At 34.6% G+C, this 26,199-nt stretch overlaps 3 protein-coding genes across 4 annotated transcripts; 2 read left to right on the forward strand and 1 right to left on the reverse strand.

Moving 5' to 3' along the window:
* Window positions 1–298: 298 nt before the first annotated feature.
* On the forward strand, window positions 299–5,810 carry LOC140813246 (ceramide synthase LOH2-like). Of its 2 annotated transcripts, XM_073171735.1 has the most exons (7): window positions 299–492; window positions 563–709; window positions 1,874–2,082; window positions 3,605–3,760; window positions 4,373–4,558; window positions 4,807–4,985; window positions 5,403–5,810. In XM_073171735.1, the coding sequence occupies exons 2-7, from the start codon at window positions 593–595 to the stop codon at window positions 5,420–5,422; spliced, it is 867 nt and encodes a 288-aa protein (XP_073027836.1). In that variant the 5' UTR covers window positions 299–492; window positions 563–592; the 3' UTR covers window positions 5,423–5,810. The 2 variants fall into 2 exon arrangements, with proteins under 2 accessions (XP_073027836.1, XP_073027835.1); XM_073171734.1 differs by having other exon boundaries at window positions 299–709.
* A 6,039-nt stretch (window positions 5,811–11,849) lies between these two features.
* LOC140811086 (uncharacterized) lies at window positions 11,850–12,398 on the forward strand. The gene is made up of 2 exons (XM_073168960.1): window positions 11,850–12,288; window positions 12,379–12,398. Exons 1-2 carry the CDS (start codon window positions 11,850–11,852, stop codon window positions 12,396–12,398), a joined length of 459 nt encoding a protein of 152 aa, XP_073025061.1.
* A 1,636-nt stretch (window positions 12,399–14,034) lies between these two features.
* LOC140811954 (autophagy-related protein 2-like) lies at window positions 14,035–26,126 on the reverse strand. The gene is given in 15 exon segments (XM_073170091.1): window positions 14,035–14,113; window positions 14,226–14,422; window positions 14,638–14,840; window positions 15,058–15,190; window positions 15,273–15,380; window positions 17,561–17,674; window positions 17,997–18,204; window positions 18,991–19,103; window positions 19,202–19,527; window positions 19,530–21,141; window positions 21,143–22,432; window positions 22,644–22,819; window positions 23,501–23,649; window positions 24,120–25,171; window positions 25,533–26,126. Coding segments are annotated over 15 exon segments (5,961 nt in total). The 5' UTR covers window positions 25,737–26,126; the 3' UTR covers window positions 14,035–14,037.
* Window positions 26,127–26,199: the final 73 nt, after the last annotated feature.

Below are 26,199 nucleotides of genomic sequence, written 5' to 3' on the forward strand. Positions count from 1 at the left end.
ATTGTTTTTCCATCTAGAATTATATTTGAACGAAAATTATATTTGTTAATTTGAGATAACTGTCATTATTTCATAATAACGCGGATAAAAAAAGTCATATAAATAAATGAATATATATAATATATAGTTACGATGTATTTAGATTCATAAATGTTCATAAACAAGATGTTCAAACAATTTTAAACATCATCCAAATCTCGTGATTATATTTTTATTATTAATTATCCACGTGAACATCGTGAACATTGTATACAGGAAGGGGAAAAAATGGAAACTTTTTGAAAAAGCACACAAGGCAACTAGTAACCAAAAACAGCTAGATTTGTGAGGACTCCGATTAATTTATTCAAATACTTTGGGAATATTTCAAGATCTTCACTCTCACTCTCACTCACTCTCACTCTCACACTTACACTACTTAATTACTTATCCGCAATCGAGCTGGAACAAGATCGTCACTTGCTTTGCTGTCTACTGTTCTGCATAGTTATTGTGTGTAGATTTTGCTTCGATTGGTGTGCTGAAAAAATATGCTGTGATGATTGATTGATTGGTTAGTCAGTTCTCGTTTGGTGGAAGCGAGAATCATATTATGGAATCGATCTGGACGCAGAATGGCGTCCCCGGTGCTTATCATTTTGTCGTTGCTATCTATTTCGCTTTTGCATTTGTTACTGCGAGGTTTTTCCTTGACAGATTCATCTTTCGTGTAAGATTTCTCGATCTCGTCTAGCGGCTGCATTTTTTTGTCTGTTTCCTTTTTTTTATTGATACAAGTTGGCTCCTTCGTTCTCTCTTTTAGATAAAATCAGAGAAAAGATTTGGGATAGTGATTATATGGCAATGGTAATCATTTGCTTGGGTATGAGATTATGCGTCGTGAATTGTATGGTTCAGTGTTGTCTCACCAACCATGATTCTAGTTGAGCAATGACAAAGAGTTTAGGATATTCTTTTTTTTTTTTTTTTGTAGTAATCTTGGATATTTGCATAGTGCATTGTTATGCGCACCGACCGTCTGAGAAACTATTCCAACAAGATAAGGTTTGATGGATGGAGCAATTAGCATTTGCTTGCTTGCTTACGAAATTTTTATGACTTTCTGTCGGAGCATCTAGTTAGTACGATAATATATTCAGATTTAATAACTGTTGTCTGGTTCTAACAAAAATTGCAGTGTTTTCTGAAATGTTGCATGTTGGATGGAATGTCAGTTCTCACATCTGAAGTTGTTCCAAGATCCCAATTTAAGTCTTGAAACAAGCATACAAATGTTAAGGTAGTGTCGATAAACAGGAGGGTTCTGTTGGAAAATGTGAGGAATTATAATTTTTTAGATCTATCCCAACTACCCTTAGTGTCTCTGAATATGATTGAATGACGATGAATCAAGTACAGCCACTGCAGTTTGTGTTGGATGAGTTGTGAACCATTAAAAGTTTGGAAAGACCGTGGACTTTGCTGTTCTACTGATCATCTCAAAGATTTTGTTTTTCAGCCTAACTTCGGTTCTTCGAGTCATTTTAGTAGTCCTGTATCCTCTTTTACTACTCTAATAAGATATATACAGAACTATATGTTATTTAGCTTTTGATCACATAAATAATATGCTGTTTGCACTGAGCTTTTTGGACAAAGAGGAAAACATATCGTGTTGATTAATAAATGCTTGTCTTGGTTGTACTTAATCTACTTGTATGCCAAAGGTCGATACATGTCAAATTTGGGTACCAATAGCATTGTTATGAGCATACTAGCATCATACAATCTGGGTTGGACTAATTCTGGTAATCGCAGATAATTCTTGATGATGTTGACATCACTGCTCATTGAAAAAATGTTTCTGGTTCACGATTGATTCCATCTATTTCAGCATCTGGCGTTCTGGTTGTTGAGTAGAGGAACCCCCATGCTAAAAATAAATGAGGCTGCAAAGGCAAAAATAATGAAATGTTCAGAGTCCATGTGGAAACTAACCTATTATGCCACCGTTGAGTTTTGTATTTTGTCAAGTATCTATCAGGAATCCTGGTTCCGCGATGCAAGGGAGTACTTTAGAGGCTGGCCCGATCAAGAGCTGAAGTAAGTGATAATGTTTCATCATGGATACTGTAGCCATCTGTAGGCATTTCGCTTTCTTGTTTTAGTGATAAGAATGATAAATTTTCTGTCTTTAAAATTCTTCATGCTTTGTAAAAGGATTTTTTGTATGACATCTGCTTGATCGCAAAACGATGCATCTCTCCAGTGGTGTTATGCATGGTTCGCCAGAACGGAACGTGAACGGTGACCACCGTTCCAAAGTTCCAGGGCAAAGCGGTGATTGTTTTGTAGCGCCGTTTTTCGACGTTTTATCGGCGCTTTAACGGGAAAGCGGAACGGTTCGGTGTTTAAAAAATATGATTATGAGATATTTATGGTTCATTACGGTGTATGGTAATGGTTATTGTAGATGGTTCATTTATGGTTATGGTTATGGATTGGGGGGACATCGACAAATTCAAATGACAGATAATTATGGATCGATGAGTTACAATTGGGACTCTCAGCATGTTGGGTATGATCCGACTGGATATCAATCAGGTAGATATGGATATCAGGGTAATTATAATTCTACACACGATTCTTTTGATAGATCATTTGATTTTTCAACATCTGGTACACATGGAATTAGACATCGTGGATTTGATTATGGGTCGTCTCAGTATATTGGTGATAGATATAATGAATTTTCATCATCTATATGGCGTGGTGTTGGACGTCATGGTCCCGAGTATAGATCTTCAAGTACAGCTGATAGTTCTACTGTGCATCGTGGATTCGGATACTATAATCGTCGTGACGAAACACTATTACAAAATTAGTCATCACATTCTAATGATTTTTCGTCATCTCAATCTAATCAATATCCCTATGAACAATCAAGTCAATATCCAAATGTTCGAAATCAATTTAATCTACGAGATAGTGATGAAGAATATAACAATGATCTCGCTCCTCCGCATCACACTTCATGGTATTAGCTTTGGTATGTTATAATTTTTAGTGTGTATTTCTTATTGTGCTATTATTGTAAAATAGTTTTGTATTGATATATTAATTTGTGATAGCTTCATATATTTTATTTTTTAGTATGATGTGATTTATATTTAAATTTTTTTAACAATTTTTTGAATTTATTAATTTTTTTATACAACCGTTCCGCAACATAACATTGGAACTGGAACGGTCGTTGCCGTTCCAAGTACCGCAACCGTTCCGGCGAACCATGGTGTTATGTGACCATACCATCTGTATTTTCTGTTAATTTTATGTGATTTATTGCATGTGTTTGTGTTTAGTCTTGAATCACTGAAGTGGAGTCCAGAGATTTTGCTGACGAAACTAGTTCTCCATCAGTCTGTGACCTTACATACAAAAACTCTTCTGATCCTTGCGTACATATTTCATGGGAAAAATGTTCCTAGTCATTGCTACAAATAATCTTCACAGGACCCTAGGATTGCATAAATGTCATGATTGTATTCCTTGAGCTACAGAAGCTATAAGCTATTAATAGCAATTGCCCATTGCATTTAGATTAAAAATGGATTGATTGTTTCAGGCGTTCCCTGAAACTCATTTACATGTGCCAATGTGGGTTCTATATCTGTGGTATTGCTGCCCTCCTTACTTGGGAAACACGTCGGAAGGATTTCTTTGTCATGATGTCTCATCATGTTGTCACTGTGATCCTGATAGCTTATTCATACGTCACGAGGTATTTTTTTTTATCTATCTGCTGCTTACGATTGCTGAGGTCCTGAAATAGGTTTTTAGTTTCTAGTAGAAGGCGTCCAACAGTAACCAACTAATCAGAGACTAGACAAATGGTCGTTTATATTTTGTCGTGATCTTTATGATTTTATTGTTGTGATACTTGTTTTGCACGAGCTATACATATTAGCCAAATCAATGCGGTGTAAATCTAGATCTCTGAAAATTGAAATTACTGTTAATACATATTAGCCAAATCAGTGTGATAAAGATATCAAACTTTGATATTAAACGATAACATTGAAAGTTATGAGAATGAGTCTGTAAAAGATTAATTTAATTATGCATATTAGAGTTATAGTATTGGTATTTATCCCTATTAAAATACTTTTAAACATGAAACATCTTGTGACATCACACAAGTTACTAAAAGAAATTAGTGCTTGGATATCTGAATGGAGCGTCCAGTTTATCACATTATTGTGGATTTCCTATGTAAAATGAACAGAAGAAAACTACTTTATTAGTTAACGACACACATATACACAGAGCTACGAATGCTGATGATTTATTCTTAAAAGGAAAATTTTGACTAATTTGATTCGCACTGTTTTAGGTTCTTTCGGATAGGAGCAGTCGTTCTGGCTCTGCATGATGTCAGTGATGTATTCCTTGAAGCTGCTAAAGTTTTAAAATATTCCGAGAACGATCTTGGAGCTAGTATATGCTTTGGTTTTTTTGCCTTGTCGTGGCTTGTACTGAGGCTCATCATCTTTCCATTTTGGGTCATCAGATCATCAAGGTTGATAATTAAATTCTCACTGCAATTTTTTCTTAACGATAAGTTGAGGTCTTCTGGTGAATGAATTGCATTTTGATGGCATGCGTGTTCATGAATCTCAGGATGGAATTGAAATTTATAATTTTTAGGAGAATCATATGTGATATTTAATATTTCTAATTCGGATAAGGTGACTGTTCTAGTTTGCCTTTGCTTGGTAAGTCCATGCCTCTTTCCTCTTACCAAATTTTTTGGTTGTCATTCCTCAGCTACTATTTATGCGAGTTCTTGAGACTATCGGAGCCTTACATGATGGTGATATACTATGTCTTCAATACAATGCTATTGACCCTGCTTGTGTTTCACATTTACTGGTGGATCCTCATCTGGTCAATGATCACACGACAGCTGAAAAATAAAGGAAAAGTCGGGGAAGATATACGATCTGGTAAGCATTACGGGAAGTTGATTCAAACATATATGAACTATTCACTCGCCTGCAAATTGCATGTGAGTCTTCCCTTTGTCCCAATGCTTCTGAATTTTCAAATCCTGTTATTAGGATAAACACAAATTTGACCCCAGAAACCTGTTAAAAATGCAAGTTCCCCTTCATAGATGATGATTTTTGTCACTTGGTTGAGTTTGATCCTTGAAGTATCTTGATCGTGTTATGACTTAGATCTTGCCTTTTGGTCACACTCGACGCGCTTGACTGTCAGAAATTGTTCATATATCTCTATATTCCTCCTTGATCATATACCTACCGGATTCTAGTGTGTAGCAGTCAGTTCTTGTTTGTTCTTTAGATAAAGATTATTCATGCATGAAGATCTACTAACACTAGTAGTATATCCTTGCGCAGATTCAGAAGACGAGGACTAGTTGGAAATCACGCTCTAAGACAAATGTGTATGCTTGGTAAAATCTGCTGCATATCTTGCAGTTTTGTCCTTCTGATTTATTGGTTAAAACAGTAAACTATCCCCGTCTAGTTTATTCGGATATTCAAATTCTTGTATCATTACATAGGTAGCAACACTTCCTAGTCTTTCAGTTTTCACGTATACAATGTTTTGCAGTCCATTGTTTGGCGAAATTCGGGGTTCCCTTGATTCTTAGAGTGATGGAATGTCCATTCATTTGAGTTTAAATTTGTATCCGTTGGAATTTCATCCTTTTTCCTGTTTTGGTCGATGTTTTCATATTTCATATAAATTTGGTGTAGAATGTAAGTAAGATAGTAAATTATCTATTGTTCTCTTTTTTTCGAGTAAGTTTATCGATAGTTACTATGCCTGAAATAAATAATTCAGACACTTGGGTTATAAAATTTATCAATATCCTTAAATATTGAAAATACATTGAACGAGTAATTTGACTTGGGCAGTGAGTTTGGTACGTGAATTCACAAGCCTTGGAAATTTTTTTATCACCAATTTCTATATATTGATATTCGATGCTGTAAATTCGGTTTAATCCTTCTCACGATGAAAGTTCATGACACCAAAAAGTTGATGAATATGTCTCTTGTGAGACGTTTTCACGAATCTTTATCTGTGAGACTGGTCAACTCTACCGATATTCACAATAAAAAGTAATATTCTTAGCATAAAAGTAATACTTTTTCATGGATGATTCAAATAAGATATATGTCTCACAAAATACGACTCGTGAAACCGTCTCGCACAAGTTTTTTACCAAAGTTGATTGGATAAACATATTCTATCTTTCTTTTGAATTTGACCAACCTTCGACTTTTGGTAAGGAATTTTTAATACAACAAAACAGGGGAAAATTAATTGGTGGCCTGAAACTTATCCATAACTTGTTATTCAAATATCAATCTGGAAAAGGGGCAAAATGCAAGGTACCCATCAATTATTTAATATTAAAAAAAAACCCTCTCAATACAAAAAATACACTAGAGAATAGCAAGAAAATTTGTTATAAATTTAGGAGTAAAAAGACAAAAAAGATTGTTCATTTAATGGGAGACCAAAAGAAACACAGTGCATGGTATCTTCCACCTTTCGATGGTCATTTTCTTCAAAATTAAGTTATTGTCTTTTAGTAAATTTAAATCTTGGGAATCATCCAACTGTTTTGAAACCATTTGACTAATCCAATGAATTGGATTAACCACGTGAGGTCCACCTATTAAAGTCGATTTTTTTTTTTAAAAAAAATGGTATTTGATTTAATTATAGACAAAATTGAATGTCGAGTAGGTGTACATGACATTTTATTGTAATATTACCTCTTTAATTCTGAGAATAAAAGAAATTTATGCATGAAATATGTAAAATTCAGTTAAGATAGTAAAAAAAAAGTTCAGCAAAAAATGTTTAAGATCTACTAATTTTATCCAAATTTCATTCTCGTATACTCCACCCGTCTCATATGTATTTTTCACACAGATTAAAAAATTATCGAAAAAACAAATTTACAAATAAAATTTTCATTTTACCTTTATTTAACGAATATTTTGAAATGATATATAAAATTATTGGAATTAACTATTTAATGAATAGATATAGGTTGATGGTAGAGAATAGAGAAAATAATACTAAATATAGTTATTTGACGGTATATTGAGACAAATAAAAAGAAATCGTAGTCTTTATATTTGAAATGTAGAGGTATAATTTATTGGACAAAGCTAAAGAAAGAAGGTTTATGGTTAGCTTCCTCCTGAAATAAATCGACCCACTTAATGTGTAATCTTTAAATTTGGGGTGATATACTGTACCGTACCGAAAATCTTATATCGTATAAAATTACGGTATAAGAAAATTCATACTGTTATCCTACAGAAAATCTCGGTAAATATAACTAACATACCGATTATACCGAAATTTTACGATATATCGAGATTTCGGTACGGTATTGGTATATATCGTTTTATACCGAAAAAACAATATATTTTAAATTTTTTATAAATATATTGTTTTAAAATATTATATATTTTAAAATTTTAGTATCTTTTTTCGGTATTTCCGTATTATCCCGATATATACCAAAATTTTCAAATTGAATACCGTTACCGTACCAAAAATTCTTTGTTGTTACCGACCGAATCGAAATCTCCGGTATACCGAAAATTCTGTAAATTCAACATTTTTCGGTATGGTAATCTCGATATACCGAAAATTCGATATTTTTTCTCACTCATACTTAAATAACCCAACAGTAAAAATTAAGAAATAGACAACTCAAAAATGAAAATCTTTCGATTTCATGTTTTTTTTTGTCTATTCTAATCAAGTTTAGCTTAAAACTGTGATAAATAATCTCAAGTGACAAGTGTGTGTGTGTGTGTGTATATATATATATATATATATATATATATATATATTGTAATTAAACCTGCCTGCATGTGCAAGTTTTTGCCAGTTTGGCCAAAAGACAACAAATTAATTAAATCTATCTATATTCCCTTATTCTACAAATCTTTGCAAAATGACAAACGAGTATGTCTCTAACATATTGAAAAAAATTACTTATTGATAAATCTCAAATTTACTAGTATAAGACCAACATTTAGACTGCATTATTGAAGGCAATTAATGTATAAAAAAATTGGTAGAGTGATTATTGAGTTCTTAATTATTTTCTCCTTTGCTCTACGTGTCCTATCACGGTTATCACTTATCACCACTATTTATAGACCAACTTTATTTATAAAAAAAATATTTTTTATGATAATTCATATATATTTTTTTACTCCATATAAAATTAAATTTGACAAAAACTTGTGTGAGACGATTTCATGAGTCATATTTTATGAGAAATATATCTTATTTAGTCATTCTTTAAAAATTATTATTTTTTATTGTGAATATCGATACGATTGACTTGTCTCACAGATAAAGATTCATGTGATCATCTCATAATAGATATATTTAATTAATTGTGTGGCACAACGATGTTGCTACTTTTTACTAGTCAAATAACTTTTGAAGATATCTATAAGGAGGCGATGAACAGTCAAATTATTTTCCAAGAAATTATGGATCTTCGAGCTCTAAAAAAATCGCATTAATTAATATCACAAGGCAAGGCCCTTTAATTTCACCACTACCTTTTGAAATTGTAAGGAAAAGGAAAATTTGTCTGCGTTTACAGCGGGAAATGAGATGTTATCTTTAGGATATATATATATATATATATATATATATATATATATATATATTCAGTAAACAACACATTGATAGAGAATAATTATTTACATTTAGATGTAACATTATGATAATATCCTAAGGATAGATTGAAACTTTCGTCGAAAATAAATATATATGATTCATGAAATTAAATATATTGACTTTCCTAAAAATATAATTTTTGATCTATTTATTGACTTTTTTTTTGCTCCTAATATTTTTCTTTAAATTATAATAATGATGTTTAATTATCCTAGCTAGGGTTGCATGCATAGATCAAAGATTGTTTGACTATTTAATTTTTGAAAATGGACTCTAAAGTGTATATGTGAGGCCAGAGGCCGAAGATGGTGGGGGTGATCACCGGTGTCATGAGGTTGCACAGACAATAAGCGGCTCCTGACAAGCTTCTAGGGGAAGGGAACATAAATTAACTGATCTTACACCGGAAAAAGAGATTCCAAAAACTGTTTAAGTATGAGACTGTGCAGTTGAGGAGGACTTAAAAGATTTGATAGGTACTCATATCAAGAAGATACATCTTTTTTTCGTTAACTCGTCACATAAGAACTACAGAGTTAAGCATGGTTGAGTTGGGGAAATTTTGGCACTGGTGACCTCCTGGGAAATTTCCTAGAGTGCGTGTGAGTGAGGACATAAGCGCGCAGAAAGACTCGTCTTAATATAGTGGAGACAGTCGTCGAATTTGGGGCGTTACAGTGTATCTGCCAAATTTTTTAATGTTATATACAATCGAATATTTTGTCACACAAATAGTTTAATGTATCCCCTTTATAGTGCGCTGTACGTATATAAACTTCATCTATAATTTTTTAACCTTTTGTAAAAAAAATTAAATTTCAAAGTGATTTCATGAATGGTTTTAATAATTTATCACATTTATATTGTATTTTATATTCATTTTTTACGATACAACACTATTGATTGTCATTAAAATATATAGAATCCAAATTATGTCTTATGTGAGATGGTCTCGCGGATCTTTATTCGTTAGACGAGCCAACTATGCTCATATTTACAATAAAAATAATATTTTTTCATGGACGAACCAAATAAAATATCTATCTCACAAAATTGACAATTGAAACCATCTCAAAAGAATGGATTGCTTACATTTTAATTGGACTTCCATTGCATGTTACCCTATCCATTATTTTATAATCAAGAAGAAAGACTGGTAAAGATTCACTGGCCTAAGTCAACATGTAGTGAATGAACATAGCTTAACCATAAAGACATTTTAAATGTACTCACATGCAGTCCAACTGTACTTACAAAATTTTAATGTTGAGCATAAATTGACTTAAAGGTGAAAATTAAAATCATATATATAAATATTTAAAAGTGGAATTCCAATAACAAAATCCATTCAGAAAATATAATTCGTCGCGGTTTGGTTTAGTCAAATAATTTTTAGTCTTTATGTCCTCATTTTTAATCATTTTTCACTGATATAGAACCTGATACTGGAATTGCTTATCTATCTAATGTTGTTGTCAGTAGTGTCGCAAAAATACGACGGTCTAAAACCAAATTCTGATGACTTACATGAAAAAAAAACAAAAGAAAACTAACTTGTAGAACAAAAATTAAATTTTTTTCCCCCAATATTATTAAACCATGACAAACATATGATGAAAATAAATAGTAATTATAAACTATTCATTCTTTAAATTCAAAACGACCGCAATACACCTACAATTGAGGCCACGCTTCGCATAATAAATAAAATAAGTGATTTAAGATTGGATCCATTAGGTGACGAGCAAAATATAACTATTTTCGAATATTTTTATGCTAAAAAATATACATTTTCACTTGGTTAATTTGTATAAAATAAAATTAATTATATTCTCATAAAAATTTACGATGGAGCTCGTGATATCTTTGAAATGTTAGAAAAATGATATGGGAATCCTCATGGAAAGCACCTCCACAATTTTCTAACAAATTATAATATATGTATTTAATTAACGTTTCCATCTCCAAAAGACAGCGATAATTGAGGTCGTGCATGTTATCTAGCTTTGAACAAATTTATAATCAATGATTGACCAATCTCATAAATGTCACTTTAATTCACAGCAAACTCACACGGGTGAGTGTAGGCAATGAAAATTTGTTAAATAATAATAATAATACTAACAATAATAATAATAATAATAAAAGTATTATTTTTAAGAGTGGGTCTCGTGTGAGACCATCTCACGGATCTTAATTTGTGAGGCGAGTCAACCCTACTCATATTCACAATAAAAAGTAATACTCTTAGCATAAAAGTAATACTTTTTCATGGATGACCCAAATAAGAGACTCGTCTCACAAATACGACCTGTGAGACTGTATCACACAAGTTTTTGTCTATTTTTAAAATGCTAATTTTGTTTTATTTTTATTTATCTTCACTCTAATAATAAATGTTGGATATTTCCGCAATGGACAGATACATATGATGTAATGATAATAATCGGTGATGCATGCAACTTCTACTTTGAATTTTTTAGGTTATTTGATGGAAAAAAAATGAAATGAATAAGTAATATTTAAAACGAACACAGTTCTTTGGGATTTGGATCATCTGTCGTGGCTGAAAACACAGCATCGATGTTGTGTTCTTTTTACACGATCTCGTTTTGTCTGACGATTTTTTAAATTTATCTGACATGTCAATCAGATGACCTCGTGTAAAAAGTGCACAACAGCAGGTGTTATGTTTTCAACCACAACAGATTATCCAAATCCGGTTCTTTGATATATTAATTTTAACGTTCATTACTCCATTTTCAAAAACAGGAAACTTAAATAAATAAATTAAAGAATTGATCCAATGTATGAATGTCACATAATGGGTATAAATGAAAAATGAAGGCCCTTATTTTTGTTTTTGGTTAAAATAATTAAACATTATATTAGCCAGAAAGCCTCCCAATATGTGGTTTTGTGTGTATATATATGTATGTATTATTATATAAATAATACATGAACATGAAAGAGTGCTATTTCCTGTATATAAAGGCTTATCACATTGCATGTGAAGTTCAAGAATAGACCAACATAACAAGAAAAAGGTCCGCCCCCTCAAGTTTGCCTTAACTTCTAGCTACTGTTATTTTATGGCATGTTTAAACATGTTCAACAATGATCCACAACAACAAAATCTCTACAACATCACACCAAGAATCTCATTTTCTAACGATTTTGCCGATCAACAGCCCCCGATCAAGCTCGAAAACATCTATAGAGAGGCCCCCGTTTCCTCGGATTTCGAGTTCTCAGTCCCAAAGTACTCTATGATCTCTGCTGATGAGCTTTTTTCCAAGGGAAAATTGGTGCCCTCGAAGGAAAATTGCATAATAGATAGCCCTACTACCCTTAGAGATGAGCTTCTTATTGGTGACGACGACTACGAAAACGTATCACCAAGAATAGCCAAAGGGACGAGCCGGTGGAAGGAGAGGTTCGGTTTTCATAGATCGAACGTCGTATCCAAGAAAATAGATAAGAATATGGATCGAGGATTAGAAAGAATCGATGAATTGAAGGCACATGATAATAATGTATTTAAAGGTGAGTGAGAATACATATTTTACCTCTAATAAGATATAGAACTATATAAAATAATGTGTTGAATTTAATCTTGTTTTTTTCTTGTTACAGGGGTGTTTAACTTTAACTGATGCATGTTCCTTGATCGATCATTGGGGACTGGGGAGGAATATTTTCAAATTTTGATTGTTTTCGGTAACATTAAATGTCAGGTCTGGGATTTCTGCAGAAATTGCAGATATGTATGTGTTGTATAAATGTCTGCAGTTCTATTACTGATCTCTACGTATTAATTTGCACCTGTACTTTGTTTTCCCTGTGTATTTAGTGGTATTTTATGAATATAAGTGTTAGTTTTCTCCCCTGGGATGCATCTTTTTGGGTGATTTTTCGTGTGCAGTCAAGGGGAAATGGATAATTCAAGTAAGTGGGGAAGATAAGATTAACCCATCCAATGGTGTTTCTTCATGAAATGGATGCGATTCTTGTAAAAGTGAAAAAAATCTGCCACCACACCTCAATGTTGTAATAATAATGAAAAAAAAGTTTGGCCAAATACCCCTTTTTCATGGATATTTAAGGGCTTCTTTCTCGTGCTATGAAATTTTTTTAATCATATATAAAAAAAAATAGGTCTCACGGTCTCACCGTCTCACGAATCTTTATCTGTGAGATGGGTCAACCCTATCGATATTCACAATAAAAATTAATATTCTTAGCATTAAAAGTAATATTTTTTTATTGATGACATAAATAAGAGATATGTCTCACAAAATACGACCCGTGAAACCGTCTCACACAAGTTTTTCCAATATAAAAAAGCCATGGCCTATGAATCTTTTTGGGCTGAAAATTTTTAGTTATACCGCAAACTGGCACTTAATAATTTCGATGAACATACAACTTCATGAAATTCGAAGAAATTTTTGAAAATTCAAAGTAAAAATTTTGTCATCAACTGGTTATGTGAACGTACCGCTAGTCCCATAAAGATCATGATTCGATTAAAAAACATTTGTATTTCATTGTATATCACCGGGCTTGGCATTAAAAAAAACACCTTTAAAAGTTATAATCCTGTGGGAAATTTATCCAAATAACTGAAATAAATAGCAATACAGTGATTAAAAAAAAATATAAATTGTTACAATTGTAATCGTCACAAGAAAGTAAAATAATATTATTACAAAGCTTTAATTGAATTGTGGTGCTAAAACCTATCAATCATCACATATTCACACTACCCACAAGATGCCTTTGACTAAAAAAATCCAATAAATTGGGTGTCCTGTCTGTACAATATTTTTACATATGTACACCTGGAAACAAGAATATATATGTTAAGAACAAGTTTTTGCTTAGTGTCGATAATGTAATTTTCCGAGTAACATCAAACGAACAAGACAAAGCTTTCTTAAACTTGATATTAGAAGAGTTACTAATGAGAAGCTAATATTTAGAAGGTATTTCTGTCAACTAACAAACTACTAAAATGTCGTTATTAGTTGCATAGCCACGGAACAGAGGAACTTGGGGGTAAAAGATAGGACAGGTTTAGAAATTAGTCATTACCTTTGTATATTAGATGGTGATCTATATCCCGAATGAACAGCATGCACGTTTTGCAAGAAAATCCTCGACTCGATGAACAGATCGTTGTTGATATGAATAGAATCTCTTTTTCATCTGCTTATGTATGAAACAGTTAGGAAAATATCCAGCCTCTCAATCCTGTCAATAAGAAACATTAGAATTGTGCTTTTGTGACACCTATTGAATAGATTCCCTGGGTGGGGCTCTGCCCAAGTACTTTTCGAGTGATTCTCTTTTACGCTCTGGGTCAAGGCTGCACATCCATAATGAATCGTTATAAGGCTTGATTAATGGGATGGTAATGCAATTATTGAAACAAAATTGGCAGGTAAAAATTTGGGAACCAACGAAGAGAGATTCCGGACCTGTTCCTAAAGCCAAGAAGAGCACAATGGACTGCATGTGCAGCAGCGGAAGCAGGGGCAATAGCTGCAGCTGGAGTAGCCTGCACAGCAGTTGCCAAAGCGGAACCCACGCCAGCACCACGCTGGATTTTTTTCAAGGGAGTTTGGACAAGGGCAGAAGCTGATTTTCCTAGGCCATCAGTAATGCTTTGGCAAGCCTGTCATCACGAAATTAGTCGTATCTTGCTCAATTATACATGAGGATTAGGGAACACTCAGATAATTTTCTTTTTCAAACTAAACTGTGGGAAAATGGTAAGAAGTTTTGTGCATCTATTAATGGACAATCAAGATTTACTTACATCTGTAGTAGGTTATTCTCTTGAAACTAGACTAATTTAAAAATAAATCTAGAAAAAGTTTGATTACTAACCTGATGAATTCCTTGTTGGGCATCCTTTGGCTGATTTGATCTCACAATTGTAGAGACTCTGCTTTCTACTTGCCATGGTACAGACGGTGGAATACTTGTGAGAATATGCTCTGCTTGAAGGAGGATGTTGTGAGCTCCCGCAGCCAAATGTACTCCTAGCCCAATGGCTTCAAGCGAAATACTCCTAAGAAATGCAATAGTACCTGAATTATTAGCAGGCACATAAGAGGTGGAACATATATATAAGTTGTCTTTGATTCGAAAGGTAATAAGGTAATAATAAGCCCTAGTTCTGGGCCAAAAAATTTAAGAGAAAAACATGTAGAAGACAGACGCATGTAAACAAAAGAAAACTCAAGTTAGCCTCTTGTCACCTTAACTCACATCACTAGTCGAAGAGATGTTTTTCACAGACTTTACCTCTCTGCATTCCTTTGATTAACCTATGATCTTTTCTGTAATTCATCACAGGCAAAGACACCAACTTTGCAGCACCAGAACCAACAGCAACCAGTGACTTGATTGGAGGGAGGCCTTTCAACAATTTATGAATCTAAGGAACATGTATATTATTAAGTCTCGGTGAATTCACCATATCAGAATTCATAGAAAGTGTAACAGAGATTTTATTCAACCTGGTTTTTAGAAATATCTTCCAACCACTCTCCTAATATTGTTTCACAGACACTGTTCCAGCCATAGAGGCCAACTCCTTGCACATGTTTGAGTTGCAACTCCACATCCTGCATCAGAAGCCATTGAAGATTAAAATTTTAATTGGAAAATAAAGTGGGATAAACAGTTGGCTCTCCAGCTCATTTAGCTTATTAGTCAAAGAAAAACTAGCATACCCGGGTCCACTTATTAAACTATGACACTGCTCAAGGAGAGAGAAAACTACTATGAAGATTATGACTTTATAATAAATTCCGTGCAAACAATCAGAGTGGCAAATCTATGCATAGTCCATTATTTAAATATGCAATAGTTGCACACGAGTATATCCATTACAACACAGAACTAACCTCAAGAACCCAGTCATTTAACCGCAGTTTTAGTAGAAGTTCAAAACCATACCAAGAAATATTATAGTTTTTGGTGATTGAAAACAAGTCAAAGGGCCGCTTCAGCACCGCATTAAACAGGAACTAGGGGTAGGATAGTAGATGTCCATTTGCACGTATCTATCACAAAACTAGCGCGTTTTTTAGAATAACTTTAAAGTAGGAATTAATATGAAGCTTGATCTCTCTGATATTTAAATGAATCCGAAAGTTCTGGAGGAAATATTGCACCTATAGTTGCAAACAAGATGTAAAGTGACCTGTTTTAAAGGAAACATATTTGAAATGTATGCACCCATAGTTGCAAACAAGATTCAAAAACACATACTTATCGACAGTACAGCATTTAGACACAAAAATGTGTAAATGTGGATAGTTAAAAACCAAACAGGTAAAATGAATATGCAGATCCACGGCATCTAGAAGTTCATAACTCAATGTTTGCTGCTCATTTCTATTCGCAGAAGCCCATTACAGAAATATAGGGATACTTAGACATGGGTGAATCACAATACAGAGCATGATACTGACTCATCAATGGCAACTATCAAAAAGTCCAATGGTCCTACTCCTATCTGGGAGTCATTGTGTTTTATTTTGTTTCTTTCTTCTACTTGTTGGAGAAACATTCTTTTTAAAGCTTTTTTGTGTAAGTAGACATCTATCTATCCGAGAGTTGAAAATGTTATTAATAAAACAAAGAAACATGTCCTTGTTTGGGAAAAAGACTTGAAAATTAATGAAATGGCTAAAGAGAACAAGTACTAGATAATGTTTTTTGTGCATATTACTTCTCATTTAAGTAAAAATAATCAGCAATATGTTAATATTCAAAATAATTAAATTTTTATGATAAATGCTAAATGTGAAATATAAAAAAATGAAATAAAAATAAATCAATCAATAATATCCAAATATTAATATTTAGAAAAATCACGTGAAAAATTAAAATTTATTAACTAGATTTACTTAAAATTATAATCTGTAAATATAACTCGCTTAGAGAAAAAGTAACATAATGCAAAAAAATTGGAAAAGTGGGGAAAAAATGAAGCAGGTTAGTAAAAACAGTGAAATTTTGGTTAGGATGAAAAACATAAAAAAGATATTTTATATGGTAAAACGATAAAAAATAATATATCAGATGAGGCAAGACATGTTTTAATGTCTACGAATTTTTCAGAAATTCGTTTACACAACTAATCTAGTTCTGAACTAATCCGGTTATGCTTACAAATTTTAAAACATTTACACAAAAATATAATTTGTAAAGATAAATCACATAGATTAAGGAAGTAAAATTAATATCAATAATAATAAAAAAGCAGAAAAGCATGGAATAAATGAAGTACGTAAAAATAACGAAATACAGTACTATGAGAAACATAAAAAAAAATATATGGTAAAAACAACAAAGAGTAATACATCAGAAAAAATAATTTGGTTATGTCTATTATTATCCTCGGACTAATTCCGGTCTTTGTTTCTGAAGAAAGGAAAAAAACTGTAACAACCTGTTTATGTAGCTCTAAAATAGGAACAATGAATGACACACATCTAGGGCACACAAAACTACACGTATGTGTTAATTGTTATCTCCCATTATCTTCTAAAGTTTAGACACACCCTAATCCATGTCAAATTAGTGCATTAGCCATGCGAACACCATATATTCATGTTTTCTGAATATCAGAAACTTCGTGGATTCCACCTTAACTATACCTCATAATCATAGTTTTTCAACATCATTAATCAATCAGTTTATCTATTCACTAATTCGTTGGCTTCTTTCAATTTTGGGTGGACCCTAAAAATTAAGCTGCGGATCATTATAGATTTGAAAGTAATAAATAAATTACCTTCCAAGGAACAAGGTTAACGAGTTCAACATACTTGCCACCACTCAGAGCAGTTAAGTCGACATGGCAAGGACTATAATCAACTCGAATCAGCAAAGGCCATATATCAAATTTCTGTAAGAAAGCAAAGAATGATGAGCAGAAGTACAGAAATCAAAGAATGATGAGCAAAAGTGGTCAACATGCACAAGGCAAAGACTTGAGACCCCTGAAAAAAAGAGCAACACTGTGACCAGTATGTCACAGCGATATCAAGAGCATTAGAATGACAGCAATCAACGATGCAACATCGATTTCAGCAGAGCATATATCACATAGAGAGGGTTAACACTGCCTTTTTCCTGAGAAATACAGACGCTCAATTGTGTGTCCAGATACCTAGCTATTAAGATATAAATTCAAACTAGGCCTACTCAGAAATTATACTCAAACTTGCCTGAAAGTAAGGAAGGAATGCCTCTACACTGATGGCTGAACCCAGCAAATTGCGACTCTTCTCTGCTTGCTCTCCTGATTGATCAGAAACGGAAGGAGTACTGGGGGAAGGTTCACTCGATGAATTATTATTTCCAAAGAAGTTGATGAGAAAATCAAGTTGACTCTGATGAAGATGCAGCCGCATGGGAAGTAAAGCAATGCGTAACCTGGCAAGGATATAATGATAAGGAAAGAAAGCACCATATATGAACAATAGAGATACACACATGATTAAGATACTGTCACTCAATGCAGTTAATTCGGTACGAAATCCTGTACAGATGATTTAATGAAAAAGGGGTGCATCATTATTCATTCATCAACATAAAAAATTCATAGAATGCCTTTTAATGATTGACACATTATTAAACAAATATACACAGGAAAAGGACACTTGAGAATAATATGCTTGTGTCATTTTCAAAAGTATAAACTTACGAGTCCAGCTATGGGACTGGAAGCACAACTATCGATTGAGCAGATAATCAATCCTCAACCACAAACATTTCAGATCAGAGGGAAAAACAACTGCTTGAACACAATTCACAAAACCAAGCATGAACTAAGAACGTTCAACTTATTACAAACAATGTGACTGTTATCTCTATTTTAGTTACACTTCTTTCTTACCCTTCTTCCTCCACATCCACTTCACAAATAATTTATGAAGTCGCTTCCTATTGAAATTATCTAATTCCATGAGCATGAACATACATTTGCAGATCACAACATGCAACTTACATTTCTAAGGAGCTTTAAAGCAAATTTGTTATAAGGTAGAACAATTAAAGTTGAATTTGGTGAGGGGATGCCACATCCTCCCCCATCCCAATCCTTCCCCTCCCTTCATCTTCCTTCTATCTTTACATTCATTGATTTAAAAATTTAAAGCAACAGCAGAGTACTCATCAAAGCCAAGAAAAAAAAACAAGGAAGCGAGGGACAAAGCATACCTATTCTCTTCTAGAGGAATTGAAGGGTCTGGTTTAACAGCATCTAAACTTAGCTTCACTGCTTTCGTAGAGAACTTTCTTGGATGCTTTTTAGATCGATAATAACCAAGAACCTTAATAATTAATGAGGTTAGTTACGAATCAGATAATAATGCTAACCAAATATTTGATCAGTAGTCAGTATAATGAATATCAGTAAATTTAGTAATACCAGCTTCCAAGGTGCGTGATCACTTTTGTCATTCAGGCAGAAATCGTGAACAGTAAGAGAGAGCCGGGATGCAGATATTTCACCATCAGGATAAAAGTTGTACTCAAATCCTATCCCAGACAGTGCAAGTTCAAAGCATTTGGTCGCATCCCTTCCAGAAGTCATCACTGCAGAAGGCCGAGAGATATTCTGAATGTTGTACCAGTCAGAACCACCATACATTCTCCAAAAAATGTTCATGTTCTTGAAAATTATGCAACCCTCTGCTTTACCCACATGACCATTTTTTGAATCACTTGAAGAAGCCTCATTCTCAAAAAGTTGCTGACATTAGGCTGCTCATTCACTTTTGAAGCATGATTCTCTAGAATTCTAAGTGAGGTATCCTTGTACCACCCGCAATTTCCTGTTTGAGCCACTCCAACAGCACCAGACTTGCAATAAAACATGTCAGATGACTGGCTCTTCAAAGCTAATTCCGAAAGGGGACGTAGATCAGACAAGAAATATTCTTCTATTAACTCGGGGATCTTTTCATCTAATGATGTAGCCATGCTAGCTTCGACTCCAAGAGCCGAAATATTCCTAGTATGAAGCAGATCTGCAGTGAGATGTTCTGGATCTCCAAAACATTGTTCGCCAAAAGAAATATCAGTTGACAACGACCGAAGATGTGGCTCAAAAAATTTAGCTTGGCCATCTGAGTTTCCATCCAGCTGAAAGACATCTTCACATATTTCATCCATCAAGTTGCCTGTCCTGGGTCTATTATCTACACTTGAAGTCTGAGTGTGAGAAACTGATGGAGGAGACTCGTTACCTAAGGTCCTCTCGTCCCTGTTCTCATGTATCTGTTGAGCATTTATCCACCTATTCTCCAAGTGCACAACATGTTCTTGCACATCAGGCGCAAATAGTTTTTGCAGTTGGGCACCCAATCTAACCAATCCCAACGTTGTATCATGGCACGTGCTCAACACGATGTGTGACTCGTCACATTCTAATTCCCATGCATGGCCATTCTCACAGTTTGTCCTTAGAAGTAATTCAACATGTGCCTCTTGGGCAACTTTGACATAACCAGCCTTCCTAAGATGTTCTGCACTGTAGGTACCACTGACTAACTTAGATTCAGAAACTGTGCATAAAAGCAAACCTAGATCTTGAAGTCTGATTTTGTGCACCCCTGCTGTGCAATCATCTACACTTGCACTAGAAAGTTTCAAGGAAGATGCTGCCAATAGACAACAAACGTACAGTTCATCCATAGCTTCATTGGCGTTCATTTCAGAAGATATGAAATCTGAACTTTCACTAGCCATCAGTTTCTTCAAGTATGGTTCATAGTTTAAACCAACATCCACCAAATTAAGAACAAAAGAAGATCCACAAATTTTATCCAGACTCTTGTCACCTGCTTGATCAGGTTCAGAAAATGGTAGACTAAAGAAACAAACTATTGAATTGAACCAATCCAGGCGCCCCCCGATGGCAATGAAAGTGGCACTTCTGACATTAACTGAAGTAAAATTATGAATACTCTCTGGATCCCACAAGTTTATAATTTCTGAACCTGAAAACTTAGATGACAAAACGTTTGAACCTTCTCCATTACCTCGCCCCGTCGTCGAATCATTGCATGATATCAAGAGAAACTCTCTTTGTAGACCCTTGGTGATTGAACCCCACAGACTGCCCTGACCATGGGACACCCAAAGGAAACTGGCACACCTTATTCCTCCGATATTTGACACAGAAAGTAATTCAAACTTGTCCACTTGGAGTATTAAACTATGCCAAAAACCAGGAAGTTCCTTAAGTTCAGAGTACTTAACATCACATGCTGGTTCTATGTTAACAGAAACTGTTACAGAGCTGCACTCCACTAAAAATGATGTTTGCGATGTAGAATCCTCTTCCCCTGTATGGACTGGATCAGGAAACAATGCATGCAAAATGCTCTATCACTTGAGTTAGTAGTCCACATATGTTCTCGTACTGATGTTTTCCTAGATCAATGGTGATAGGAGGTAATTGTGCATGGAAAAAAAATGCAGAGCTCGACCTAATCTCTTGTCGACAATGAGTATCAAAATCAGTAATATCCTTAACAGTGGTTACTGAGGCAAACTCAAAACCTTTTCCATCAGTGTTATCTTTACTCCTTGCATTCTCCGCTGGACAAGCCAAAAGCCTGGCCTTCTTTGCAATCCAAGGACCAGTCACAGCACCCTCCTGCCAAAACATACAAATGAGAGGCAGATGACCTGTTCCCTTCATACCAGAAGCGATCTTCTCAACAGCAAATCTGGGCTCCTGCCTGTAGGTTCCACTTCCAACACTCTTATCCATGAAACTTGAGGTGATGTAAAACAGATGTAAGTTACCTAAATACAAATACAAGGACCATGACGCAGCTATAACATCTCTCTTGTTTGGACTTGCCACAGGCTTTGGCCTAGCAGACTTATTCTCCTTCCCTCCAATATTTGATGAAACAATGTCAAAAGCAATAAACTGCTCACTACATAGGTAACTGCTAAAATCTTTATGCCCTCTGAGAGGGAAACAGAGAATAATTCTAGCATTTGGAAAGAATATATTACCCTCCACACTTTTCTTAGTCATAATGGATCCATGTTGAAGTGAAATCTTTCCTTGATCACCCAGAGGTGAAGGCCCGTATTTTTTACTTTCTGATTTCAACACAAAACCACTCTCCATGGCAGTTTGTTCGACACAATTTGCCATTTCATTAAGAAAATCTAACATCATATTGATTAAATCAAAGTTCACCCAGAAAATAAAAGGTGCCAGCTTTAAGGAAAAAGATGTTGGTCCCAGTAACAAGCCACCAGAAGAACCCGAGTTCACTGTGACATGGCACTGACTGATGCCAGAGGTCTGAAGCAACTTTACACTGGCGTCCTTGCCATGGACATTATTTCTATTTGATATGTGACTACAACTATTGCTGTCCTGGATACTCAATGAAATATCAACAAAACAACCACTGCAATGATCTAATCCTTGATCTTTGCTCGACTTTTCAAAAGTCCGGAGTGCACTTTGTACACCATCTTGTGTTTGTTGGATCAAGGAAATTTCACTTTTGGAGTTTTCATTACAACAACGGGCCTCAAGACTCACCGATTCATTCTTGGAATACAAGTGATCAATTAGTTGGATATGGTGCACAGTCGATTCAAATTTCATTTCCCGAGGACATACCTGTAAACCTTGCAATATATTTATGTTAAAGCGGTAAAATATTGAGAAATCAAGTTCATCACATATTATAACTAAAGTACAGCAAGAGAATTTCTCATAAAAATAAGTTAAAAATATTGCGATCCAAATGTAATTACCTGGAAGACAACCAAGAGGTCCACCAATTGGGCGCAAAAATAAGTTAAAAATATTGCGATCCAAATGTAATTACCTGGAAGACAACCAAGAGGTCCACCAATTGGGCGCACACACAACGAATATGAAAAGCACCATTGCCCTCATCATTCTTGATTTTTGAGGGCTCTTTCTGGTCTTCATCAGCAAAAGAAAAAAGAAGGGATAATTTTGAAATGCTTGCATTAAAATTCGTTTCAACATGTTGTTGCTCTGCACCAAGGTGGAGAGAAAGCTATATCAGTTTCTATGATAAATACAAAAATAACAAAGTAAAATTTAACAGGCATTTGCATATGAAGAAAATGTAAAGAAACTAAGGTACATACTTCAATTATGAAAACAAATTGGAAGGCACACTGGTAGAAGAAAAAAAAATCCAAACAAGGTGCACTCCACAACATAATCACTCCATAGCCTCATATGAGTGTGTATAAAACAACGAGTCACTTGCTTAATAAAGAGTTTGCAACAATAAGATGATCCAAGTGCCACTGTTTTTATAACCACCTATAGAAGAGTGCCTATTCACTCCACTTATATTCACGACATTAATGAGCAGAGCACAAATACGGAGAACCAATAGTGCTATCATCTCTATCATGAGTAATTAGTTGATAAGGGAATGCTTGGCAAAGTTAACACAATCATTCACTAAAATAAATTCACCAACTACAAACCCACCAAATATATAAATTAACATTATTCTTTTGTTCACCAAATGGCACACCACATTTCACTACCCGATTTCTTAGCTCACCCACTCAGCCACAAGAGGAGTAAGCGATAATGGAAAAAATGGTGAAATAAAGACTAGTTTTAAATTCTATAAAATTGTATCATATGAATTTAAAAAGTGTTAAAATATGAAGGTATGAAAAGTAAAGTGCATACCAAGAGCGACATGTAACGATCCAGACGCAAGGTTGGAAGCAGCAGTTATTGCACTAAACACAGAACAAGTCCAATTCCACATGCCACTGTTCCCTAAAGCTGATTGTGAATTTCTTAGGCCATCAAAACACTCAAAAAACTGGTCCACGCTGTCAAGAGATGAATAATACATAAGGAAAGTGTTTAACATGGACTAAACTATTGAAGACAAGCAAACATATGATTTGGTGACCAAAAAGCTGACATTTATATTCTCAATGAAAAACTATAATGAGATTATTTTAACAGTACATATTATAAACAAAAGGACACAAGACTTCTCAAATACTACACATGATAGAAATCACCTACTAATTGCATTTTCTAATCAAGGACACATGAAAATGATCAGATGAGAAGGTTGAAACTATGGTGATTGGTCCTCTCACGGTTCTGATTTTCCAACTAACAAAGAGTCTGGAGACGAAAAATCAATCTTAGGTTTGATAAGGACAATGTTCGCCTCCCACTTTCTCAATTGATCTCTTTTGTCTGTTCCAGGCTCATAGATCGTTTTGTTCAAGAATCATTAGGTTGAGAAAAGATTATACAAAACTTTAAATGCAAAGACAGATACTACCTTGCTCCAAAGTCTGGTTCTTCGTCATTTCGAGGTTTCTGGCTTTTACTCACCCAATCCGATATAAGATGGGACTCCGATAGCAGAGCATTTGCTGGTTCTTTCTCCATCAAGCAGAAGTTACCAGCAAAGCCTTCATTACTTGATATCCCCTTGTCAGGAGTTATGCAATGGCTTGGAGCTGACGAATTGTTCGGCAGTCCACAATGATTACGGTCTTCGCATTCTTCGCCAATATCTTTGAATAGGCCCCACAGAAAGATGAAGCGTCTAATGGTGCTAGGTTGAAGTCTTAATTCAAGAGGCTCAATGTTAAGATCTGCATCCACTTTGCAGATATCTAATGAACCATTTTTCCAAGGTATACTTAGTTTAAGATTCCCCGAAAAACCTCCCTTTTCTCCAGAAACTATTGTAGTCATGGAATCAGATGAACAGTGTCCTGAAAACCAGTCAACAAGATGTGTTTCAGTGAGAACTTCAGGAGGTGACTGATGGTCAAGACCGTCCATATGAAGTAATTCAAGAACCGCTCCCTGAAATTTCACGAAGTTTGTTAGTTGACTGAAGCCAAGAAAATTATGAACTTTGGTGGAACTGCCAGAAGAAGAATCTTCAGAGATATGTGTTCCACATTCTACTTCACCAATTCGAAGTACCAATATTCGGTCTAATCTTTTTTTATTTTCTTCTTCCAGAAGTGGATCGAATGCTACAATTAGCTTCTTAATTTGCACATGAAAACTGGATAGCAACCACTTCACCATTTTGGCAATAGTTTTAACTCCTTCATGAACATCTACAGCAACATTTGTCAGCTCATTGTTCACAACTTCATTTTCTAGCATGTTAGAAGCATTGCTGAAACTAGTATGGTCATTTTTTGTGTCTCTGCAACTTTCGCGTTTATCTTCAGAAATCTTCGCTCTCCGTGGAGCAAGAACGACCTCAAGTTCACCCACCTCGATTCGACAACCACCATTCTTCCAAGGCATAGTCACCTTCAGCGATCCAATGGAACCCTCTTTCACAAAAACTGGTGCTGTCCCGAACTGAAAAATACCAACAGTCAATAGCAGTACAGTCATTCAACTTCTTCATGCATCCCTGACTTTAACTCGTCAAAACAAAAGCCAGATCCAAATTCGTGGGCATCTCACTGACACAAAACGTAAGTACTCAAACTTTTCCAGGATCATTCAAAATTAATGATTACATTCAATTAAAGCAGATTCCAGTAACAAACCAGCTTCAAACTATATCATACATGATCCCATAAACTACATATCCCTCTTAAAAGCAGAAAACCAAACCAAATTCAGTGCGATAATTGAAAAACAGTACAACACTCTTAACAAAGTATTCAAAACAATAGAAATAAGGTATTGAACGAACAAATTATATTGCCCCTACCTTATGGTTTATATAATCGACATTTAGCGCAAGATCGGTGAGCTGAATAGTTCCTGCTCTGAGCTGAACATCAAGCTGGTTAAGATCAATATCCCCCAATATAAACTGCCCCAATTTCTTCTTTAATAAGAATTTACAAAGACGTTTCACCGCCCAGCGAGAGAACATCGCCTCAGCGGATTTGGCGATATTCCACGTGAACATCTTCCTTAATAATCTACTCGCAACTCGCTTCAAACCCTTTTGTTATTTCGTAAAAAATTAGGGTTTCACCCAAGTATACGAACAGCTGAACAAGAACTTTGCTTATGGAGGCTCCAGCCTCCATGAAAGCAATACTCAGAAGATAGAAATCAACACCGATTAAAAAAAAGATTCAAACTTCAGATAAATTTTCCGGGATTTCGGGGATAAAGCTTGAAATCAAATCGAGGTTACTTGTGTTTCGGGGGAACCCGTGTTTGGATTTGGGTCTATGATTGATTATCCAAGGTTTCGTGCAACGGTAATTTGATTGGAAATCAATTCTGATTGTTGTTTGCCTTAATCTCTACCAACGTTGACTCGTAAATTTCTGTTAACTGGGAAGCATAATCTTGGATGGCTTTCGTACATTGTGCTTGGGAATTTGTACGTCCAATAATATTTTGTCTGATAAATTAGTCTA

This window comes from Primulina eburnea, chromosome 14 (genome assembly GCF_022965805.1).
Source record: "Primulina eburnea isolate SZY01 chromosome 14, ASM2296580v1, whole genome shotgun sequence".
NCBI lineage: Eukaryota > Viridiplantae > Streptophyta > Magnoliopsida > Lamiales > Gesneriaceae > Primulina > Primulina eburnea.

What these genes read in the sequence shown, in the direction of transcription:
- LOC140811086 (XM_073168960.1), top strand. Translation starts at nt 11,850, where the DNA reads ATGTTCAACAATGATCCACAACAACAAAATCTCTACAACATCACACCA. An exon ending in TGATAATAATGTATTTAAAG is followed by an intron (nt 12,289 to 12,378) that starts GTGAGTGAGAAT and finishes TTCTTGTTACAG; the next exon opens with GGGTGTTTAACTTTAACTGA.
- LOC140813246 (XM_073171734.1), top strand. Translation starts at nt 593, where the DNA reads ATGGAATCGATCTGGACGCAGAATGGCGTCCCCGGTGCTTATCATTTT. An exon ending in TGGCCCGATCAAGAGCTGAA is followed by an intron (nt 2,083 to 3,604) that starts GTAAGTGATAAT and finishes TGATTGTTTCAG; the next exon opens with GCGTTCCCTGAAACTCATTT. An exon ending in CGGGGAAGATATACGATCTG is followed by an intron (nt 4,986 to 5,402) that starts GTAAGCATTACG and finishes ATCCTTGCGCAG; the next exon opens with ATTCAGAAGACGAGGACTAG.